The sequence below is a fragment of the Acromyrmex echinatior genome, chromosome 6 (assembly GCF_024713525.1).
Source record: "Acromyrmex echinatior isolate Ae372 chromosome 6, ASM2471352v2, whole genome shotgun sequence".
Lineage (NCBI taxonomy): Eukaryota > Metazoa > Arthropoda > Insecta > Hymenoptera > Formicidae > Acromyrmex > Acromyrmex echinatior.
Window position 1 is genome coordinate 3333593 of NC_141857.1, and position 24019 is coordinate 3357611.

General features: G+C 35.0%; 1 protein-coding gene across 2 annotated transcripts in view; it reads right to left on the minus strand.

Annotated features, from left to right (window-relative positions):
* LOC105145417 (neural cell adhesion molecule 2) overlaps window positions 1–24019 on the minus strand; it is a 227251-nt gene that overhangs the window by 50579 nt on the left and 152653 nt on the right. Inside the window, exon 1 of one of the 2 annotated variants that reach the window (XM_087407023.1) lies at window positions 16740–24015. The exons of the other annotated variant lie outside the window; for it this stretch is intronic. Coding sequence (XP_087263149.1) covers window positions 16740–16815 — 76 coding nt within the window. The 5' untranslated portion in view covers window positions 16816–24015. Of the gene's footprint in view, window positions 1–16739; window positions 24016–24019 lie in introns of those variants that run through there. 2 annotated transcript variants of the gene reach the window in all.

The window sequence follows — 24019 nt, forward strand, 5'->3', positions numbered from 1 at the left end:
TCTGTATCTAAATTTTTAGATACATTGTTAGAAATATAACCACGAGCTTCCTTTACATATACACAAATATGCTTTTCAGTTATAAATACATTAAATTTAATGTAATGTTATGAAATTAACTTCAATTTGTGTAATTTAAAAATATATTAAATTTCATGAAATTTTTAACAATATATTTCAATAAAATCGTTCTTTCCGTAACAAACTTACCTAAGTTTTACATGATATACTCTATATATTCTGTAATAGATATGACATTTCCGTCATATTTATCTTGTAAACAGACTATGCGTGACCAGATTCTTTTGAAGGTCTCAAAATAAAATAAATATACTCGACTTCACGAACGTGAAAAGTGTTTTAAAAATATTTTTAGTTAAAATATCATTGCAAAGACACTTCTCCTTTCTTCCTTTCTCACTCCCTCCTTTTCTCGAAGACATTTCCTTTCTTCTCGGTCTCTCTGTAATCCTGACAAATGATATGCGGGGAAGCATCATTTATCGATATTAACCTTTGTAATATTTGCAGTATCATAGTCCATCCGTGTAATACTAGATATTTCGATTGCCTGTCTGCCGTCATAAGAAGAAGGTATGTTGTAAGAAGGTATGATGTACTCGCATCGATGCCGGGTTCCGGTATTCGCGACCTCTTTTTAAAGGCGCGGTCCCTCCGTAAGGACGCAGTAGTCTGGAGGTGCAATAGCGCGGCACGCCATTAATCCGCGACAAGTCTGACAGTGGCGCACCTGCACTACCGCCGTTATTTATTTCCGCGGAAACTGCCGCGGCTGCTCTATACTGACGAGAATTATCGTGCTTTAATGAAACCGATCCCTCCGGTAAAACTCAATTTATTATCCGACTCCGGGCGCGCGCTTTCACGTCCGACTTCGCGTCGGCCACTTTCTTTCCTCTAATTATCCACCGCGTTTAGTTAAAAGCTAAAGTTCGCGCGCACGCGGTTTCAGCCCTCGCCACCACCGCGTGAGATCATTCCGCTGCGCAATCATTTTTCATACATCCCATTTTACCCGCGGGAATACGTCTCTTCCTAAGTAAAGCGAGTCCCGTTTCGGTCCGACGGGAACTGACGATGATTAAATTTGTTCCTCTCGTTAGCGACCGTGATTAACGTAAAAATAGATCTCGCATTTCGTAGCTCGGCGGCCCGGAACGATTAACGTGCGCAATGTTGCGCTATTAATATTCCCCTCTCTCCCTTTTTCAATTACTAAGGCGCGACATAACTTTCTTAGAATTATGAACGCCAGCAGATATTTACGGTTATGACGATACAGCGTAGTCCCCAAGAAATATCTATATAACTCTGGGAAAATGCCGCGCAAAAAGAAATTGATTTCGCATTAAGCTTTATCATTTTCGTAATAAAATACAGTATTCTTATGACATTCTAAATAACGAACATATCTGTGTCTCACAAAATACGCGTTGCATGTATTATATGCTTTAAGTCGATCGATTTATTTGAGACTGAAACGTGCTTCGCACACTTTGTGATCGACTACGTTGCATATAGTTAACGCAAAGCTCAGAGCCGATTATACGAGAAATTTTCCATAAAGTATCAATATATGCTGCAGTTGTTACAACAAAGTGTATGAACCAAGTAGGATTTTGAATTTGAGTTTTGAACGCAAACTCTGGTTCTTTGACGTTCCGATGTATGATAAAGGTCTTTTATATACTATCAAGATTTGACTTTCACAAACGTCGTTCTCTGATATTTTCAACATACATAAATTTTTTGTAGAAAATTCTATCTTGTAAATAACTGTTAACTAAAACGTATGATTGAACGAGACTAATTAAGTACATTGTGTGTAGATTTTCTTTTTTTTTTTTTTTTTCAAATTTCAAACCACGTTATCCGTTTTTAATTTATTTGTAATTTTATTATTATTCTTTATTATCAGGATTTTTTTCAGTACGGTTTTTTTCAAAATCGTCCTTTTGCAATTTACAATTCAGTAAAATTTCCATCCGACAATTTCTCTCGCTCACACATACAGCGGTTGATTAGCACGCGCATTTCGCGAGATCGCGCATACTTGGCCACCAGTGCGGACTGGTCAGATTTATTGTTTATAAAGGCTCTTGATTTCGGGAACATCATCAGCATCGAGAGCGCGGCATCGGCGCAGTCGGGCACGGGAAATCCGAAACTGTTTTTCGTGATTAATGCTGCCGAGGGTGGGCGGCGTGGGGAAAAAGGGGTATTAACGGACGGCCGAGCCATCGGGTGGTAATTGTCGTGCCCGCAGTTACGCTGGTTAATTTGAGCCGCCAAAAAGTTACTTCCGCCTTTTGCTCCCGCCGTGACCATAAAAAAAAATTTTACTGCGGTTCGCGTGTTGCTACCGTGCAAATGAAGTCGTATCGGTGTGCTAACGGCAACCGAGCGCGCCATAACAGCGTGCGGGATTTGATTTCGGACTCGAACTTTACGTTACCGTCGCGCACGAAGTTTCGCTCTGATAAACCAGTGTTTCGATGAAATAAAACACCGCGGCCGCGCTACAAAGAGCTTAAATCGAAATCGCATGCCGCAAACGGACATTCGTCGAAACTGCGGCATAATAGTTTATTTTTTTTTTTGTCAATTCCACAAGAAGAGAATTTCAGAAAATAACAGTGTTACGACCTTAACCGTTCGATTATCGCGAGCGAAAAATTCTCTGATTGTAATTAAGTGGACGTAAAAAAAAATGTGATACGATCGAAAATGATAACATAATACCTCGATCCTTATGAATAATCTACATAACTATGAATATATTTTTGGCTTCATCGCACAAGCTTTGATTACATATTTCTATCGAAATCAACTTAACGAACCGTTTTTATTCTCAAATTACGATCGCAATTTCGCTTTTGTCATCGCATTTACTTTGGCCGCCAGGCCATCGGTATGCATAGTATGCAACATGGCGCGATGAAGTGCAGTCACAACGATTTTTTAATTTTCGATGCGTGACAACAGACCGATTAGACTGCTATTTATATAAACTGCGTCACGGAGAACGCGTAAAATTGAACCCGTGATTGAAAAATATTTTAGCAGAAAATACACAGAGGTATTCATGGACAAAAGTACGCTTTTTATTCATAAAGCGGCGGTGGTTGCGAAAAAATAAAGCGTCTGCCGACGTCGCGTAAAAAAAAAAAAAAAAAAAAAAAAATGGGTCGATATACGCGCGCTCACGCACGCTGGCGGCACAGAGGGTAGGATATATAAATTCTAAAAGGGGCGGCCGTTTCGATTTTCGTCAATGCTAAGCCGATGAATAGGGTGATCCGATTCGTTTCGCGAGCGTGTTCCGCTTTGGCGAACGCTTCACTTTTGTCGCCTGCGCACCGTCTATATTCTATACGCGCCCATCACTCGCTCTTTTTCCACACGTGTCGAATCAAAACACGTTCGTTAATTCTGAAATGGAGAGCGAGAACATCACGGAGATCCGTCATTTAGCACGATGCACTTGCGGCTGTTGGCAAGAGCGTCGCGAATAATGTATTGGCTGTCACTTGAAAAGTAATGTCGCGATCACTGTATGAACTACGGAGTATAGCTGATAATAAACGCGGCAGATTTTTTTTTCGATTTATGTGTGTGTGTGTGTGTGTGTGTGTGTATATGAGAAAAATATTATATCTAATCATATCTCTTAGAAAAGCACCTGTATCATCCACCTTGTATCATCAATATATAAAAAATATATTATAATTAAAGAAAATATGAGACTCGTAATTTGCAAAGCAAAATACATATAAGAAGGAATAACGGCAAAAACGAATAATAATTATATATGTGTACAAAATAAAAAAATTAAAAAAATAATTTGTTCTCTAAGAAAATGGAAAAATAACAAAAATGTTCCAACTCCACTTAGTTTGATATTTATCAAAGTATGAGAATATAATATAGTAAGGAGACTTGAAAGGATTTTAAGCTGTAAATGTAAATGTTCAAATAGCGTTAAATACAAATTAAATTATAATATTAATATAAAGAATAGAGAAAAAGATTTACATAACATAAGATTTATATAAGAAATAATGTAGATTAATAAATATATTTATATTATATTTATTAATATATAAATTACAGATACATTTTCAAAAAATTCTCTGTCATACGTATATTATTAATTTATTATTATTAAAATAATGATATAAGATAAAATTTAATGGTAACGAATTACGGAATATATTAAATGTTTTTTATCACACAAGATTTAGAATACTGCTAGCGTATGGAATATGAGCTCACTTGCAATATAAGAATATACTACGATGACCACGAATGAAACCTTATAGTCGCCAACCGTAAAGCACTAGAAGTGTGACAATTAAAGGAAAGGAATGAGTTTATTCACGTTATATCGGATTAGTTTTGTAGCGGAATAGTAATTTAGATATACATGCGCCAAGGCTCTGCGTGCTAATGCGAAACAATTTAACTGCAAAACAAACTTAACTTACTCGTTAATACTATAGGCGAGGAGCGAAAGGGTTTACTTTTCCACTTACAGCGACGCAATTTCCTGTGATCGTTTGAAGGAAACGGAGTGACGCAAATACAGTGAAAAGAAATAAATATATCTCGCGAAAATTACTGCGAGTAAGCAATCACTGACCGTACAATTTTTTTATATTGTCTGACAATAAAAAACTTAAGAGATGAAAAATAATTACGTCTTTTTCTCTTATGTAATATTTCTTATTTACTGCAATTGATTTTAAAATAATTTTTGATAGCAAATTTCTTTTAGGTCAACTAATTAATGATTTAAATACGTTTACATGAATTGTTTTCTAATTCAGAATATTTCATCAGATTTTTCTAGATCCGCAAATTCGGCTTAAGAGATCTTTTAAGTATTATTGAGAATTTCTCTTTCATATTTTTACAATAAAATTTGTTTCATTATTTTTCACGAAATTGTGATTATGAATATTAAATCATAAAATTTTAACCTTCTGTCTGCAATCTGAATCTTCTATGTGTGGCACAAAGCATTAAATTCAAATTTCTTCAAAGGAAAATGGAGTCCAATTTCTCCTCCTAAAATATCTCGTTAATAATAGGGTCTCAGAGAAGTATTGAAAAGTAAATATATACTAAATATATTTCCACATTAATTGAAAATCTGGAAAACAACTTGGACTGAATAAAAAAAGATCTATATTGTAGACAGAGAATTAAAAGTAAGTTAACGTAATTTTTTGTGAGTATTTGCTTCAGAATTTTCAAGTAATTTATTTATCTCGTAGTTTCTACCGCTTCTTATTTGCTGATGTGCATGTAGTCGAAACTACTATTTAACTATTACTATTGATTGCAACGTGTATTCTCGATAACGAAGGAGAGACGAAAACAGGACGACTCTTTCTTATTTGATTTTGCACGTCGATCTGTCTCAGTCGAGAGCGAGAGAAAACGAGAGCTATGCTAACGAGGAGCTGACTCAGAGGAATAGCCACGACGCAACATGATGCCCGAAAGTGCCCATCACTACAGTTCGCTACGCGTGGCAACGGATTTGAAGACCCTATTATAATAATTGCTTCGAAAACTGCTGTCGTTGCCGATGAGATCCGTCGCGCTGCGGCCGTACCTCTTTTTTGGATTTTAACCTTCGCATGTTGCAGTATATCATCACTACGAGAGCTACCTTCATATTTATGCTTATAGAAGATAATGTTATTTACACGACGAGTTGCAACGAAAACTGAATTTGTCGCGTTCAACTTGAATTAGAAATAAAACTAACTTGTTGAATGCCGAGAATTTTGTTCGAAAAGTTTGGCTAAAAGCTGTTCGTTCAATGTCAAGATAAATATAGTTTTTAAAAATATACTCTTTACTTCGTTTAATTAACTAACCTATTTATTACTCCTATTCGCAGACCCATAATTTGAGAGAAGTGTTTTGTACGATATGTGACTTACAAAAACTTTTTAATTAAAAAATTTTGTTCTAATCAAAATATGAGTACAATAACTTTTTTAATTAAAAACTATAAGTCAAAACGTTTCTCTCAGTGAGAATTATAAATATTGTATAATCGGTTAATATTTTATATAAATATCGTCAACGACTTCTAAATCGTCTAACGACTATTGATAAACGATTTCATTTATAAAAGAAAAAATATAATAATTCTAAAAAGAAATTTATTTCTTTTGCAATTTTTAAAAAACAAACTAAATTAAACACCTCCTTCCGAAGATATTTCGACAATAGCACGAACGTTAACATCACGCGTTCTCAATTTCGAGTGTACGCGACGCAAACTTCCGTATACTTGTGTGAAACCTCAGGATCGGCATCGAACGTTCGGCATACCGTGCGGTAATATACGAAAAATCGCACGTGAATGCGACCCGGTACGAGGAGACAGAAACAACCACGTCGAGACAGACGGGGATGAGAATGGGTGTAATATCCGTTCTCGTGTACCTCTTCCTCGCACACGTATATACGCGTCGAGCTTTGTGGTCCCGTACGTGCTCGGGTCAGGGACCATGTACACACCGTAGATACACATCCGGTATAATCCGACGCTGGGGGTTGAACGAAACAACGGACTTGTCGAAGCGCGTTCTCCGACTCTACTAGTGGACGTTCTTCGTCTTCTCCGTTTCCTTCCATTCCTTGGTCCAGGTCTTTTTGCGCTATTCTCATCGCTAATACGCTTGTATTTTTGTCCGAATCCTCTCTCTCAGCGCGGTCTTTTCGTAATCTTTCACGTCTCACTGTTCCCGAGAGAAGAACAGACACAGAGAGAGAGAGAGAAACAGAGAAAGGAGGAAGATTCAGAGTTGGTTTCGAGTTGACTGAGACAGGATGAGGTACAACCGGTCCTCATTCCTTTACTCCTTTATCCTGTGCGAGTATAAGATTGTCTTGTCATGTCGAAAGGATCGCCCTTTCGTCCAGCTGAAATAATCTTCTGCAAATTAATATAAACAAAAGATAGTTTATATATATATAGACACATATATATATATTTAAAAAATTTATGCAAAAAAATTTATAGTATTTATTATATTATTTTGTAGTATTAATATTATAATAAATATTATAAATCCATTATATATACTAAATATATATAAATTTTCAAAATTATCCTTCTTGTTCACATTAATTTGCACAAGACTGTACTACGCTCGCGGAAAAATAAGGTGTGAAATGAATTTTCGATCAAATCAGACGCATCACGCGTGGGAGGTCGTTATTTGTGATATATCGAATTTCTATATCGGACTTTGCAATCTATTTAGGACACATCGAATTCTTAGATTAATTAAAGGTCATTGACATGTTAACAGTAATGTTAAACAACAATTATTTTCAAAATACAATTTAAATTTTCAACAATAATAATAATAAATATATACAGTAATTAAGATATAATAAAGAAATATGTTTATATTATGTTATTGTAAGTTGTCCGTTGAAATTAAATAAATGATAAAACATACACATATAGGTATACACATATAGGTATATAATATATTACTTTTTTAAAAAAATCTTTATTTCTCTCTCATATTTACGCGACATTTCATTATTTACATTAATAAAAGGTGCGTCGCCAACAAAAATAGCTTTTTGTACAAAAAGAAATTATGGTCTAGAATGATGCTGCGCATAATACTATATGGACTCATGTATAGAAATTTAAAAAAATATGGTGATATTGCAACGTTATAGTTCAAAGAGATGAGGAAGCAAAAACTTCAGCAATTCAAATCCAATATATTACTTTTCATTTTTACAATTATTTTATTTTTTGCCTTATTACTGTGATGTTAATTAATTAATTAATTAATTATCGATGGGTGTATTCTTCGTAAGCCTTTGACAAAACACATGCATAAATCTTACCGCGATGACGGTATAATTATCTTGGCAAGTTCATCGCGCGCGCCGGAATTGAAAAGAAAAAAGCACGACGCGCGAGAAATGGAGTTCCGTGCTTGCTATCGGGCACGCGTGTAGGCGAAGCACGTGCACGTTATCTTGCACACGCACGTATGAATATTCAAATCGGCGCGGGTGTTATATAATTCAACGCCAATTCGAGATAAGTCTCATAACCAATCGACCGTGCCCGATTAATGCGCTCGCCGGGTATCATTTAATTAAATACACGTGACGACAGGCGTAGCAATTTTCACGGCTGTTTCTCTCGGCGTTCGTGCCGCTGCGAGAAAAACCTCTGAAAAACGAAACGAGGGCGCAACAAAATTTTACGGCTCTCTTTTTTTTTTACTCTATTATTATTACGATTTACCTCTCGACGTGATTTCGAAAAAGCAAGAATTTTTGCCAAATCCACGTTGAATATTCGAAATCGACGAGGACTATTATAGCTGACTTATTCTTTTTTTTATAGAAAATGATATATCTCGCAAATATCGCGCAACGTTATTCGTGAATATTTTACTCTCGTATATTTCATGCTTGACGGAAATATCTAACGTATCTAAAGAAAAGACCGAAACGGCGAAGCGTACGGCAAACATTTCTCGTCGAGCAGGAAGATATGCGCATGGATTTTGCAGACCACGTCCATCACGGAATACTAAATACTAAAGTTATGCGAATAATGCAAAAAAAAAAATGTATCAAAGTACATGAGGGATATATATTGTTTAATTACTGTTATCATCGTTGAAAAGACACCTCTGTAAATCATTTAAAAAGATTCAATAAATTATGCATGCAACTGATTGCTACTTTAAATTATAAAAGACCTTTGATGTAAAGAGAATTTCTATAGACCATTTCAGACCGTAATGTCAGAGAGAATTACATATTTCGAGAAAATTTACATTAATAATTATTGAAATGTCCTCGCAAATGATATTTTGCTAATTAGATTTGTAATAATAATAAACTATTTTAATTCAACGTATTCGGTTTTCATGATATATATGGTTTAAACTTTCTTTAGTTCTTATTATTAATAGAATATTTTAATAAAAATATGAGTTAACAGTCTTTTTAGATATTTCAAACTTTAGAAAAGTTATTAAATTTTTACTCACCTTAACGTGTTTAACATTCGACAGCATATAAGTTAGTAAAAAAGTTATTCGCGTTTATACATTAATTATGAGAAAAATTTTTTTATTATCATGACTATAATTACATGTAAAATCATATAAAAGTATTAACCCAAAAAATGATCAAAAATTTAACAATAAGTTATAATTAAATTATAGTAAAACAATTTTTATGATAATAATAACTATAATTATAGTTATTTTTCAATTGCTAACTATATATGTATATGTATATATATTGATAAAACTTGTACATATAGATTTAAACATTCTAGCAATAATAATCATAATTATGGTAATCTTTTAAATATAGTCACCAACCATGTCAAAAATTCTTCTCTCATTGTCAGTTTTATTATTGTAAATAATTATATATCGTAATATTATAAATAATTATTTGCACAATTAATTTTAATTTTCCTAAAGTCGTCTCAGCTTCAGATTCACGCAGTTACGAAGTTTACGGTACCAATTAATAGACCGTCACTATCCATTAATCGAAGTTCACGAGACCTCGTTGGCCTTGTCAATACCAGAATTATGTAGTTCTTACATTAGAGTATTCGATTGTCGCTTTCAGTAAGATGTGTTGCGCGTGACCGAGTACATGTTACAAGAAAGATTCTTTGTCCTGCGACCAGCAGTCAAGATTCAAGCACGCGCTGTAGCGGACGGCCACTAAATCATCGGACGTCGCGTTAAGGAGAGTTCGCGATCGTTACAGCAGTGACATTTCTTGTCTCGATACTCGGCGAGAACTTTCGGTCCGGCTCCGTCGTGGACCTTCTTCACTAACTCCGTTTCATGAGAGCATTTCTTACGACGCGACGAACCGCAGTACGAGCGAGGGAGCGAGCGAGCGAGCAACTTTTCGCCGACTTTTGCCGACGTTTGAAGTACTCACGGAGTGGAAGAAGACGGCAATCTTCTACTCCGGACAGTCGGAAGTATTTTTGTCGGTGTTCGGATAAGATTCAAGTGGCGGTACGTGCGAAGTGACTTCGAAAGTCGGCCGCCGACACTAGTAACGGTGACGAGCGTTCTCTCTAGAACGCGTCGTCTTAATTTCACCATTCGCGGCCGCCGGGCTTATCCTACCTGGCTTCGGACGTGTATCCGTGCGATCAAGGCGCAGCCACGAACTGCTGCTAGCAAATATCAGCTCATGTGCAGATAGTTGCACTATGAATCCATGCGGATTCGTGCGACCACCGCCGTGCAACGGTATTGAGCGGTATTTGTTCTGCGAATACGGTGCGAGCGACGACGCAGTGATCGTATCCGCTAGGATAATTAATCATGCTACAGAAACACGTATATATGGTATATATATATATATATATACACTGACTTCGACGGATGGAACACGATGTAGTAAATGTGATTTCGAGTCGCGACCAAGTCTCCACGTCGCAGAGTTTTTACCGTTGAAAAATTGACGTCATTTTTTATACGACGTCCGATCGGAATTTTCACGTCCTGTAAAAATAAGCCGATGCGCCTTGATTTACGATGGTTGTTTCGACACGTAAGGTTTTAACGTGTGATATAATGTGTGGCTAATCCTGTCGAACACGTTGAGTAAAATGCAGTGCGTTCATTGCATTACACGTGCTGATTTTTAAATGTATTTATTATACTATATATATGTATATACTCTGTAGTTGAAATATAAGAGATACACAGGAATTTATTGGCGGATCCAGAAATTTATCAAAGAGACTTGCCGCAAGCAAAATTTTTTTTTAAATATCAAATATGAAATAGTAGAATATTTATTAAATTATTATTTAAATTATTATATTGAAAAAATATTGTTTAAATGTATAATTTATAAAACGTTTTATTTAAAATATATTATATTAACATAAAAGAAGAGTAATATATAGTAAAATCTGTGCTTTTATATTTAGAAGTTTCTTAAATTAAAAAATATTTTTAGAGTATCAAAATTATGCATTTCAGAAATATTACAAATATATATAATATTTTGTTGTAAATATTTTAAAGAAGAAGACTCCAAGTGGGAGGCCATAACTCCCATGACCCCCTAATGAATTCGCACAGAATGTTTCGTAATATGTAGGCATAACTCCGAAAATGAATTTAGGACACAAAAATAATACAAAAAGTTCGAACATTTGTTCTATATGATTTTGTTTTCAAGTTGTAAATGTTTTCGTGTTTCATTAATTTTTGTTAAAAACTAACCTGGCATAATATTTTCACACGTCTTTATGTTACCTTCACTTTAACAATTTTCTTTAAAGACAGAATGTCAAGACATTACGCTAGTTTGTAACGAAAATTAATGAAACACGAGAACGTATATAACTTGGAAACAAGGTCAGGTAGAATAAATGTTTGTATAAACTTTTTATGTTATTTTTGTGTTCTGAATTTATTCTCGAAGTTATGCCCACATGTTACGAATTTATCAAGTATATATTATATTTAAATTATAAAATATATATTATATAATATTATTATACTAAATATTCTATGCAATGCGAAATATGGAATTGTATGAAATAATCTTTATTCTTATCGTGATTAGCGATAATTTCTTGTACTCTCGCTTAATTACAAGTACACCATAAGTGAGCAGAACAGTTCATAGTAGTTGATGTAACAGAGGGAATCCAGTTTAAATTCCCTAGCTGATATTCCGACTATGTATCACGTAAATCTCCCACAGTGAAACGTCCGAAAAGTTTCCGTCCTTCCCTGAATGTTTCAGATTTCTACTCGGTTAATCCTATGGAGCGCATAGATAGAATCGGCATTGAGATAGGTCGATATCCGAGAGAAACTCATCAGTCTTACCGGAACTTTTATAAAAGTTTTGATAGATTCACTTACGAAACTTCACGATAGGAAATCTATTTTACATATTGCGATTGAATGCACAATGTCATAGGTGTGATTTGGATCTCTGATTTTTGGAAACACATTTGTATCCTTACATATGATTTATTATTATTTTATTGAAAAAAATAGAATAGTAATATTTCGTAATCTGGAAATGTTTACTTTAGCTTTTCTTTAAGTTACATTCGAATTGGTTGCGAATTGTAACTATCGTGTTAAATATATTGTATAATTTATGTATCAATACCTACAGAGACTGACATAAGTATTTTATTTAATTCTATTGTTATATTAACCATATTATATTAAAAGTTTGATTTATAAGCATCACTAGTAATGTTCCATTTCTTGAAATGTTATTCTCTACCAGATCTTTAAGTATAATATCTCATCTTTCCTGTATTTCAATAAAGCTATTATTATTAAAAACATTATTATTAAAAACAGTATTATTATTGCTGTATACTATTTTATTGTGTTTTATTGTGCATTTATTCATATGTGCTCATAATAACGCGTTATATAAAGCAGTTTGTCAATATTAATTGAAAAATTTAATAAAACAGTTTTGTCATATTTTATAACAAAAAATGTCACACAAACAATACCTGTAATTTTATACATAATTTCAAAACTTAATAACTTTTATACTTAATTTTTAGAGAAAAACGCGTTAAAGATTTTTTAACCGTCTCTTAAGCGCAATTTCGTGACAAAAAGTATTTTTATGAAAATATATTAATTTTGCTGTACTATAGTAAACACTTATACAATATAAATATAGTTTTAATATATTATATATACAAATAAAATTAAATCGAATGGAACAATGTTACCAATTTTAACTGTGAAAAATCATTTGTCAAAAGATTTTTTATCGTATATGATGCACCAATTTGAATATTACAAACAAAATAAAAAACACACAAAAAATATATACTATATGTAAATAATAATTACTTTATTTCAAGTATTTCAAAAGTCGGTATACTCGCAAATTTCATCATAAATTCATCACAAATATTAAATTTATTTAAAATATAAGTATTCTGAATAAGTAAATATATTCTGAATAAAATCTTTGAGAAGAATACTTTAATCAAAATTATTAAATTAAAACAAATTTGATTTGTTTATTATATAAAGTCATTTCTTCATCCAATTATATAGTAATCTTCAAAAGAAAATAAATTCTTATTTTAAATACAAAATAATGAGTTTTTCTAAAATTTCTAATAATTATGTTTTAAGATTATTATGAAGAAAATATTCTTTAAAGATAATCGTTTACTTAAAAGGAAAAAAAGAAATCGAATAATCACTTTTCTTAGCAATAGAATGACATTTTTCTGTATGCATGCAACAATTATTCAATTATTATCGGCAACATTATGGCAGTCTTAGAATATGTTTCTTAGTGCTGTACATTCTCTTGATTTATATCGCTTTTATGGTGTGAATCGGCAGTGCAATACTCTCTAGACTAAGAACTTCTAAATGGAATCTCTCGTGAAACGTGATACACGTAAGTGCTCTCGCCAGCCTGCGCGATCGATAATTCCGCGCTTCGTTGGCCAGCAGCGAATAAGTATATTCCCTTAATGACTTTCGCGCGCCGCCCCTGTCCGATCGCGTTTCCCGTAAGACTTGCAGAAAAACGACTTGGAAAACCGAACGCCTCCGTTAGTCGATATAATTCGCTGAGAGTTTCCGATACCACCGTTTTCCCGGGCCGATTTTCCTCTGAGCTCTCCTCCTCATGGCGCGGGTCTCCTCGTCGAAATTAACATTGGGAGCGTACGGAGGCATCCGTTTGTTCTCCAGTTCTCTACTTAACCGATCTTGAACGCGTCGATTAGTCTTCCGGGCATTGCTCTCCGGCTACTCCAGTTTTTTCAGAATAATAGAACATCGAAGACGAAAAAGCGAAGCGGGAGGTGAAAGAAGAATGGAATAAGGAATGAGAAACTCGAAGCAATTATTTTCTCTATTCCCCTATTTCCGTTGAAGAAAAAGAGAGAGAGAAAGGAAAGAGGAAGAGAGGATTGGTTGGGATGGACGAAGCGTAGATTCGATAAGAGAGCGTTGTCACGTTCTCAGGAGCAACGCCTTGCGATTTCTGACCCGTCTATATACTTACTGGAGTGGTGGAAAAGTCGGATCGAAACGATTAAGGCCTTGCAACACCCCGTGCAACAGAATTCGAATGCCGTTTCCGGTCGTTCTCGACGGCGAGTTGGCCGTACTATCTGAGATCGTTTCGGACCGTGCTGTGTGCGCTTTTCTTTATGTTCCATTACGTCCCTACATTGTTATTGTCTTGGCACAGGACGGTACTGTGAGCTTCATCAACTCGAAAGAGTCTTCCGGAGTCGCTTAACGTTTCAAATCGTGAAGCAAAAGCGAAGAAGAGCTCTAACAATCTGAAAAAGTCTACGTATTCGGGCGCGTATTCTTCTTTGTGGTCGGTTTAAACCGCTTTTTAAGGTGAAAGCTTGCTTAAGCGTTTTTTATATCCCGCGAAATAGCCGGTCTTTACAGTCGTATTTTTAAAACAGTACGATGTTATTTTACAGCGCAGTGATACCCGATGTTTCTGCTAGAGTATTTTCATTGATATCGCTCATCGTATAACTGACAATTTCGTATAGAGGAGACGTAACTTTCTCTGATAAAAAAAATGACTAAAAATGAAAATGAAGTACACTGAAAAAAAGATCTGATAATAGTTACCAAATATGTATAAATAAAATAATTTCAATCAAATATTCAGTTAATGTAAAAATGTTACTTTTCTAAATATTTAATAATTATTACAAAATGGTTGGTTATTTACTATATTATTATGTTTGGATATTTACTAAACACACATTTCGGAAAATAAAAAAAAGTAAAATTATTTTTAATTATATTAACCGAACTTGATTGAAATTATTTCAAACTTAACATTTAGAGTATTTATTACCTTTTTTCTCAGTGCATGAATAATTTTTGGGTTGAAAATTAAATATTATATATTAATTAAATAATTAAATATTTTATACCAATTTGTGGAAAATAATTTTCCAAAGATGAAAATAGTTTATAAATAGTCCAAATAAATACTCTCAATTTTTGATGGAATTTTTATCTGCGGTTTGATCAAGAAAATATCTACCCTTCAATCACGTACGTTTTCAATCGAATTTTCGCGATAGAAAGATCGACACAAAAATTTTACCAGGCAATAGCGGTAGTCGAGTCGAAAGGAAATGCGCAACTTCTGGATCCCGTTTATTCCATCGCGAGTCGATTCATCAAACAGACAATCGGGCGAGTGGCGCGCAAAAAGCTAATATTCCGGAGTAACAAATGTACGTTGCAAAGAAATGATTCGCGGAAATAGTGAGAGAAAACTCGAAGTTGGATAAACTTCGGAAGAATTATTACGATAAGGGTACGCTCCGCAAACCCGCAATTTTTCATTGCGCGCGCAACGTTCCCCATCACGTTGTTCAATGTTCCATAAAATAAACGGATGTTTAATGCAAGCGCCGCGACAATTAACTTCATCTAGTTTGTTCCGTGCCAGAACGTATATTTACAAACGTGTTTACAATGGAGTACCCAACGGACGATAGAAACTAAAAACTCGATTGCTCGTATTTACTTATACACGTACAGGTGCGCATTGACAGTTTCCAATTTTGGTAATGGATCAATACTGTTCGCTATCAATCTTGCCGTATTTTTATGTCGCTGTAATAATTTAATCGTAATAATTTAATGTTATACACATAGCTATTGGAAATAATTATGATGAAATGAGAGAGAACGATACAATTTTATTAAAAGTAATAATCTGTAACGATACGTAACGATGTTATAACACAACTATCAATTTACGTCATTAAATTAAATCATTACACTGAGAACAATTTTTAGTATTTGTAATTATAATTACACGTTACTATGATTACAATTATTAATTTAATTTATTTATAGTTATAAATGTCAAAAAATTTTCTCACAGTATAAATTTGCAATATATAATGGATTTAATAAAATTTCTGAATATAAAAGTTTCGAAAAGTATCGAAAACGGAGTTTGTTCAAAGGATTTTCATCCATACGTGCATGAAGGAAAGCAGCTTGTATGTCAAGGAAATTCCAGCATCAAGGAATAAATCTCGAATTGAAGCCGTTCGAATTGATAAGATCCGATCTGCACAATCTCTTTTTTTTTTATAGGAGAACGTCTGTTTAGCTGACAGACTGTACGGTAATAAAAAAAAAAGAAAATTCTTTTTTTTTATTTCCAAGTGTAACTTTCATTGAAAATTGCGCATTTTTCAAGTTTAAGAACTTCAGCGGCACCACAGAACGCCGTAAAATTTATGCGCGCACTTTCCCCCGAGATCTATCTTGTCGTTCCGTTTGAACTCCGGATCGGAGATCTGAAAATAAAGCGCGGGATACTCATGCGAAAAGAAAGAAGCACCGTAATCTCGCTCTGAAGTAACAGCGCGATGTAACGCGTTACACCGCGGCGACGTATGCTTTACAAGAACGTATATAGTAACAGCAGCACCGCTATACGTTCAGGGATTTAATAAAGCTATTTGTAACGTAAAATACTCAGTAAGGTTGTCTTGGGAGCTGCAATGTCGGCACACGTGATAACGATCCACTTACCCCCGTTAAAATCGCGACATTGAAGTGTCGCATTTATGGTGTAGGTGAGTAAGCAAAAATTTCGATAGTTTTTGTTTGAACGGAACTTACCCTCCGTTAGCTGGGGGAAAAGTTCCTCCGTCCACGGAATCGACGGAATCCCCGTTCTTGCTAAGATGGGATGCATCAGTCGCCCGACGGGGGTGGCGTGCTTAGAAGTAAAATACTATTAAAAGTTCGCGGGGAAGGCGCGAGCGGGCAAATCCAGATCAATTACCTTTCGGGAGAACAATCCGGGTGCGAGGGTGGGTATCGGCGGATACTGAAAACTTTGGCCCTCATGGGACGGATCTCCATTCGTAACTTTCGGGAGAGCAAATCGAACGTATTCAGTGGCGTAAGGGAGGATTTCCGTCCCTCGCAGATTACACGGAGAGTCTTGGGAGGAATTCGTTGGATTATGCCATTTTTAATATTTAAACTCGTGGATAAACGCGCGAGTGTTCGTAATCGAATCGCCGTGACACGAATTTTTTTTCATCGCGTAGTATAATCAATGTAAATTCACTGTCACGTAAATCATGTCAACCTACTCAAGGGTGTTATTGGATCAATTATTATTATAGCACGATGTCACAGTGCAAGGTTGATTTAAAATTCTAACCTATCACGCTTCGTGACAAAATCGTAGAATGTTTCATATGATTTCTTTGCATATAATCATTTGAATAACGCCTCTCTCCAAAACGAGGAATATGCTTGCGTGAGCAACATGTATATATGCATGAAAGGGAGGAAATATTGTAAGGGAACCAAATCGAATACGGACCGCGCCGAGAATGCCGGGAATCGGTCGGTAGAAGTCCTATAATCCGCTTTAAAATTATTATTGCTTTAGTTTCACTTTACTGTTATCGTCGCGGTTAATTTTTATCCCGATCATTATGGCTCGCTGTATGTATGTACGTTCACAGATTTCACTGGCCGCGTTCATTAGAGGTCGAGGGAGAGGAACAAGCGGATATAATCTTGAGAATAATTATTTTTGTTGAAAACGCTCACGGATTATGAGGGAAACGATAATCACACTTAAATTTATCCCGATTTCGAGCCGGCTGAAATTGATTGCAATGCATTATCTCTTTATCGCACTGCGCGCCAGATGCGACCTTCGTCTATCCCTTTGTCTGAGCTTTTAAAGATATTATTTCTTCAAGAGATTCTCACTGGAATATAGCATTGAATTTTGCTGGGATATAATGTTTCTTGCTCTTTCTGAAAAGTTATTTCTGCACTTAACCGGTTTTTATCTCACTCAGCTCTCCGTAATTCCAACCACTCATCGAAAGGATATAGTTGATTCGAGTAAATATAACTCCCAAGACTAACATGTTCCATCGGCACTTCTTTCCTTTTATTTTTCTTTTTTTCATTCGACGTGCCGACCTACGGTTTCCAATAAACTGACGATCCTAAGAACGCGCTTGTGGCCGAGTGAACTTACAGCGGATTTACACGAGTCGAGTGGTGCTGTATCGTGTATCGACTGGCTGTCGATCCGACATTACGTCTGTTGTTTTGCGCCGAACTCGATACTCTGCACTGGTTTACGTAACCGAGAGGAGAAGAATTGGTCACACTGTTGCTCCAATATTGGAAGTCGAACACCGGTGATATCGACACCAACGTTCTGCAGCGGAGACCGTGACGGATATCCTCGCAGAATGTACGAGTTCTTCCACGCCTGGAAAATTTGCCAAGTTATTCGGCCCTTCCTTTCAAATAAAAGAATACACGTCGTATCTTTCCATTTCATTTTTTTTTATTTCAATATCGACATCGGGGTGTCAAGACGAATAGCCTGTCGTTCGAGGGTTCAAACTATAAGTCCAAACGCGAATCGATTGTGAAAACACGTTTTTATTTTTCATCTCGCACCCGTTCGCACGTTTGTCTCGCAAAGATATCCGATCGCGCGACAGTCTAAGCGTACCAGATCATATCCGAGTACTGTAACTACTCACAACCGATCAATTCTATTCAATTCAATTCAGTTCGGATAGAAGAGCTATCTCATCTCTCTCTGTAAAGATAAAACCTCAAATTTTCGAATCTCTATTTTTACTTTTAATCACCAGAACTGGTTTTGAAATATCAAAAACTATAGAGATCGGATTTATTGTCGTTGTACGAGTCTCATCTCAAAAGCGTGGCGGAACGTAGAAATAAATCAAATGCAGACTTCAAAATCAAATTGTTTTATAAGATCTGGTTATAAAACCGTATTATGTTTGAAAATAAGAACTGAGATCTTCGATAAAGATGCGACTATAAATACGAATCTAGAACGTTCGGGCGAAGAGCCAAAGTTCTATCAATTGTATCGAAATTCTAAAAATGTGTGCGCCAACTTCGCACAAATGACTACACCATTGAATAAAAATTTCGAATCATCAGCTTTCTCCATGTTATCTTTTTCGTAACCATTTTACTTAATCGTGACAAAGTGCTGTGGTAGGTAGGTATACTGCTCGTTAATCAGAAGACGACTACAAAGCAAATTCCTAAACGGTGCGCTTGGCATGCATTAATCATAATGCAGTAAATGCGAGTGCAAGGATCGTTATAGGACGCGAGCTTGAAACGTAATATTTTCTTTAAATAAAACTTCGTGTTTATTGTTGAATGTGCAACGACGTTGTCGCGTGTTGAAAATGGAGTTTCCATGACTCAACGATATCAGATAGTGTGAAGAGAGACGTGAAGTGAGACGATGTCACATGCTATGCATGTGAGAGAATGTTACACTGTCTGTCGTTTTACGACGCAATGGAAACGCTTTACGAAACAGAACTATCCCGTTCTTATCCCGAGAAAAGCGGCAGATAATTCGTTTGCCTTTACCGTGGGATTTCGATAATCGCGATTACAAAGTTAGATCGACAAAAGCGAATGACGGTAGGACCACATAGACGTGGGTATTACCCAGTTATGTATTGTCCCTTCCGTAACAAAAAAATCTCTACTCGCAGCTTTTGCCATTCCATCCCTTCCTTACTTTAAAGAAACAACGGTTCGAGAAGATAAATGCGCTCGTTTTCTGTAGCTCGACTTCGAGGAAGTCTTAATGCGAAGAACCGCCATTTCTTTAGAGTTTTTGCACCGATTTCTGGTTCCCCTGGTTGGTTACTCGGGAACCACCTTATCTTCAGTTCGCCCGTATTTTATGAAATCCTAAAGCATGATATAATATCTCTGCTTCTAAACGAGAACTGATAGATACCGAGTTAAGCGGGCTTTAGGTACCGCTTCGGGATCATATTTAAGCTATTATCTTTTTTTATTGCAATATAAAATTTTTTTTAATCATTCATAATCTCAATTTTATTAAAATTAAATACGAGATAGGAAACCGTTTTGTTTCATTACATGATAATTAAATTATGAACATCGTTACGCCTGCAGTAATTAATAGCCGAAAAACATTAATTCAATAATTATATTAAATAATATGCAATGAAATAATTGCAAATGTTTTTCGATAACGTGTATCATTATTATTCTGCAAAATTATAAAATACACAAAATTTATGTGTGCTTGCGCGCGCGTTATCCACATTGAAATGTCAATATTGGCTGACAGAATTGCGAGGTATGGACCTCGTGAAATCGCCAGTACCGCGCGGAAAATTTATCGAATTACATTCTATACTTTCGGAACTGGAATACCTTGTATTTCTTGTTCGACCGAAAGGGGACATAGCGTCTTGCTACGATAAATGCTCTCGTTTACCAAAGCTTTAACGTCGGGTCAAAGGTCTGCTTCCCGTCTGTACAAAACTTTTCACCCTCCTTTATTCTCTTTATTTTTTTGTTGGAAACCACTGTCAAACACAAAGTTCCTCAATACGGTAACTCAGGCAGTCCGTCGCGATACAGCGGTATTCTCGGCGAAAAATATGACAGATTGGATATTTACGAACGTCTGTGGCGTCGACAAGGAGACTTCGAAATAATCTTGTCTATTGGATTAAAGCGAATATCTATATTATACAATACAGTGTATAATTAGTTATATTCCAATTTGAAATAAATAATTTTATCAATCATAAAAAATAAACTAACATTTCATAACAAATCATCGAAATTATCATAAAAAGAATGATTTACAGTTGTCACAACTCAAAAAAGATGACAAAACAAAAATGATAAAAATAACACTCGAATATATTAAGAATATATTATTTTTGTGCGATATTACGTGATCATTTAAAAATTTTTTTTAAATGTGCCATTTTTAAAATAAAGGGAAGAATATATTATTGTTTATTATAATATATTTAATTATATGCTTATTTGAGTTTTTTTTCTTTCATACTATGTTTTAAATAATAAAAATAAAAAGATATTTCTTTAATTTTGTAATACGTTTATATTGAATGTATTTTCGATGAAAGAAATGTTTGTCTACTTTTGCATTTACTAAAAACTTAGTTTAATTTTAATAGATCTGTTTTGTCGTACATCTCCGGATACAAAACATATGATCTTAAGAAAGCAAATTCACACTATTAATGGTCGAGTCGCTGCCATCTTTCCCTCATCCACTATACTCTCTCTGACATTGTCGCGACAGTACATCTGATTCGAATATATATCCTTACTTCGTTCTCGCCTCGCCAGTTCCGATGCAAAGGCTCGAGCCTTTGACGGTTGCGACGTGCAAATATGTGATGGAACGCGAACACGATTGTAAAGGAGACCGATTTAAATTCCATGAGTGCAACATATAACGGCGTTCCCATTTTCACTTATCTCGCGAGCAGACTCTCTTCAACACGATGACGCAACATGATCGCGATCATGTGCATCAATATACTTTTAGCAATGTTACTGCTTTTGATCGATACTCGTAGTCGATGCTTATATATATTTAACCGCTAAAGTGTAGTCTCTTAAAATGTGATATATACAGGTCAATTACAGAATATTAACATTAACGTATTAACATTTTAAGATATTACTTAAGACAACCATAAAATAAAAACTGGCTAAAAATATCGGTCTTTCTTTTAGGACACATCTTTTATGATAGATAAAATGTTGATCGACTTTTGTATTGTTTATGAAAAGTCCTTGACAATGTTAGTAATCATATACATGGGTATGACACACTTTTTTTCCATTGTTTTCCATAAACGACACAACAGTCGATCGACACTTTAGCCTACAGTGTGCGCTTGCCCAAATTAAAAACTCGCGATAAAGTTGCATTTTTCAATTAATTTCAAATAGGATCTGAATGGATCATATGGATCTGAATTTCAATAGACTGGCTCTATATTTCTCAGACGTGAAAGAAAAATATATTCGTCCAATTGTTTTGTAACATCTTTTGTGAAGGAAAAAAAGGAAACCAACGAGAGAATGATGTGCAATTTCACTGGTGAAAACGCGATGAGAGTAAAGGCACGTTAATTGGCGTTCATCTGGAAAAGGTTTACCAACGGTTGGAGTGTCTACAAGCTCGTAGCAAGGACGTGTGAAATGTCGGCGAGTCAGAAGGGCTAGGGAAGCTAATTACCCCGCAGGAAAAATTCCTTGGCACATGCCGGGTAACGGCGAATCCCGAGGTGACGCGTACTATCCCGTTGGCGTTTTCATAACTTTTCAACAGGATGTTAATTGGATTCCTTTTTCTCTTCTTGACCTCTGTCTCCTCTCTCTCTCTCTCTCCCCCCTTTCTCTCTCTTTTTCTCTCTCCTCTATTCCCGTTGTCGTATATGCTTGCTCGATGGTAGCTTACTTTATTTCGAATTTATTACGTTGCTTAATTGCTGTTTTATGATTCTTTTGTTGGCGCGCTGAAAATGCCCGTCATGTCGAACGACAACGAGAAACGTAGTTCAGAAGTATAAGGCGTAATATTAAAACATAATTTGAAAAAGAAAAAAAAAAACATTTTTTAAATCGCTCTAATTAAAATTTTTGCCAGAGCTTATGACAACTTGAGGTAGACAAGATGACATTTTAAATCTATGCATTTTAATTAAACCTTTTTATATGAAAAGATAGTAAAAATCGAAATTTTGTTAAAACGTTCAAGAAGTTGAATTTTACAAAAATAAAAGTAATAGTAACATCCAATAATAATTGCAAATTATATTGTATATTATGCAAGTATTTTCTTGACCGATATGTAAGTTCGATAAATCGGATTTATCGGATTTTATCAGATCACGTTATATAAAAACGACAAATATGTAATTATCGCCGATGCAACCTGGATTGCAACCTGTTGGTCACTTGCCATATTTTCTCAAACATCAAATGGCTTTAATATCAGTAAAGATTCCTTTCGGCGACCTCGGACAATGAGTCTCAAGTTGATCCTTATAACTCCCGCCTTAAGCACTCGCAATACCTTAAGATGGTTTTATAAGAGTAAAGTTGCGAAAGTACGGCGACACGTAACTTTAAGACGGTACTTATACGAAGCTCGTAAAACTTTCGTGTCATTTTTAGCATAATCGCAATACACGTCGAGTAGTTCGTGTTCGAGCGGCTAATTGGGTATTAATGAAAACGTACAAGAAGAAGCTCTGGCAAAGTTACAATTGGCTCCGGCTACTTGGAATAATCTTTCTGAACATTTTCTCATTTTCTCTACGTATAAGAATAAGGAAACTGAGCAGAGAATTTCTGCGACATTGCATTTCGAGTAATAACGCAAATTCAAGATGGAAATTGCCAAATTCATATCTCGTACCAACCGCACTACACTAATGTTTATTGTATATGCAGTTACAAAACCCTTCCAATTTCCATCTTGGATTTACATTACAATCCATTGTGACTGTGTGCAATTAAACTTCTTCATATCTAAAAGAGCGTGTAATTAAACGAAGCTATTCTGTCTAATTTATTGGTTAAACTTAATTGAATAACAAGAATAATCACATGTAAATGATGTTACTTTGATAATTACGCTAAATTGCTTAGAACAATGTTACAATGTTACGTATATGAAAAATAGCTTTCTAAGTTTCAATAAAATTTTCTCATATATCTATCCTATTTATTATACACATCTATCACGGAGAGAATTTTTTCTTAGAGAAAGTCTTGAAAATATGATAGTTATGGAACAACATTGTATTTCGAAAAATTTTAATGCAAATTCTCTCTCATTCGTTAATAAAACTACAATAAAGTATAAAATAAGTTTGATTAATTTTACTAAAGTGCATGATAAAAATCTTCCAAATATTATATTGTATCACAACTACCATATTTTCAGGGTAAATTTTGAAAGAAAATTCTCTCCGTGTACACATATAATATTACATATCTATCTTTTATATCGAGTAAATGAATAATTCAAATAAATA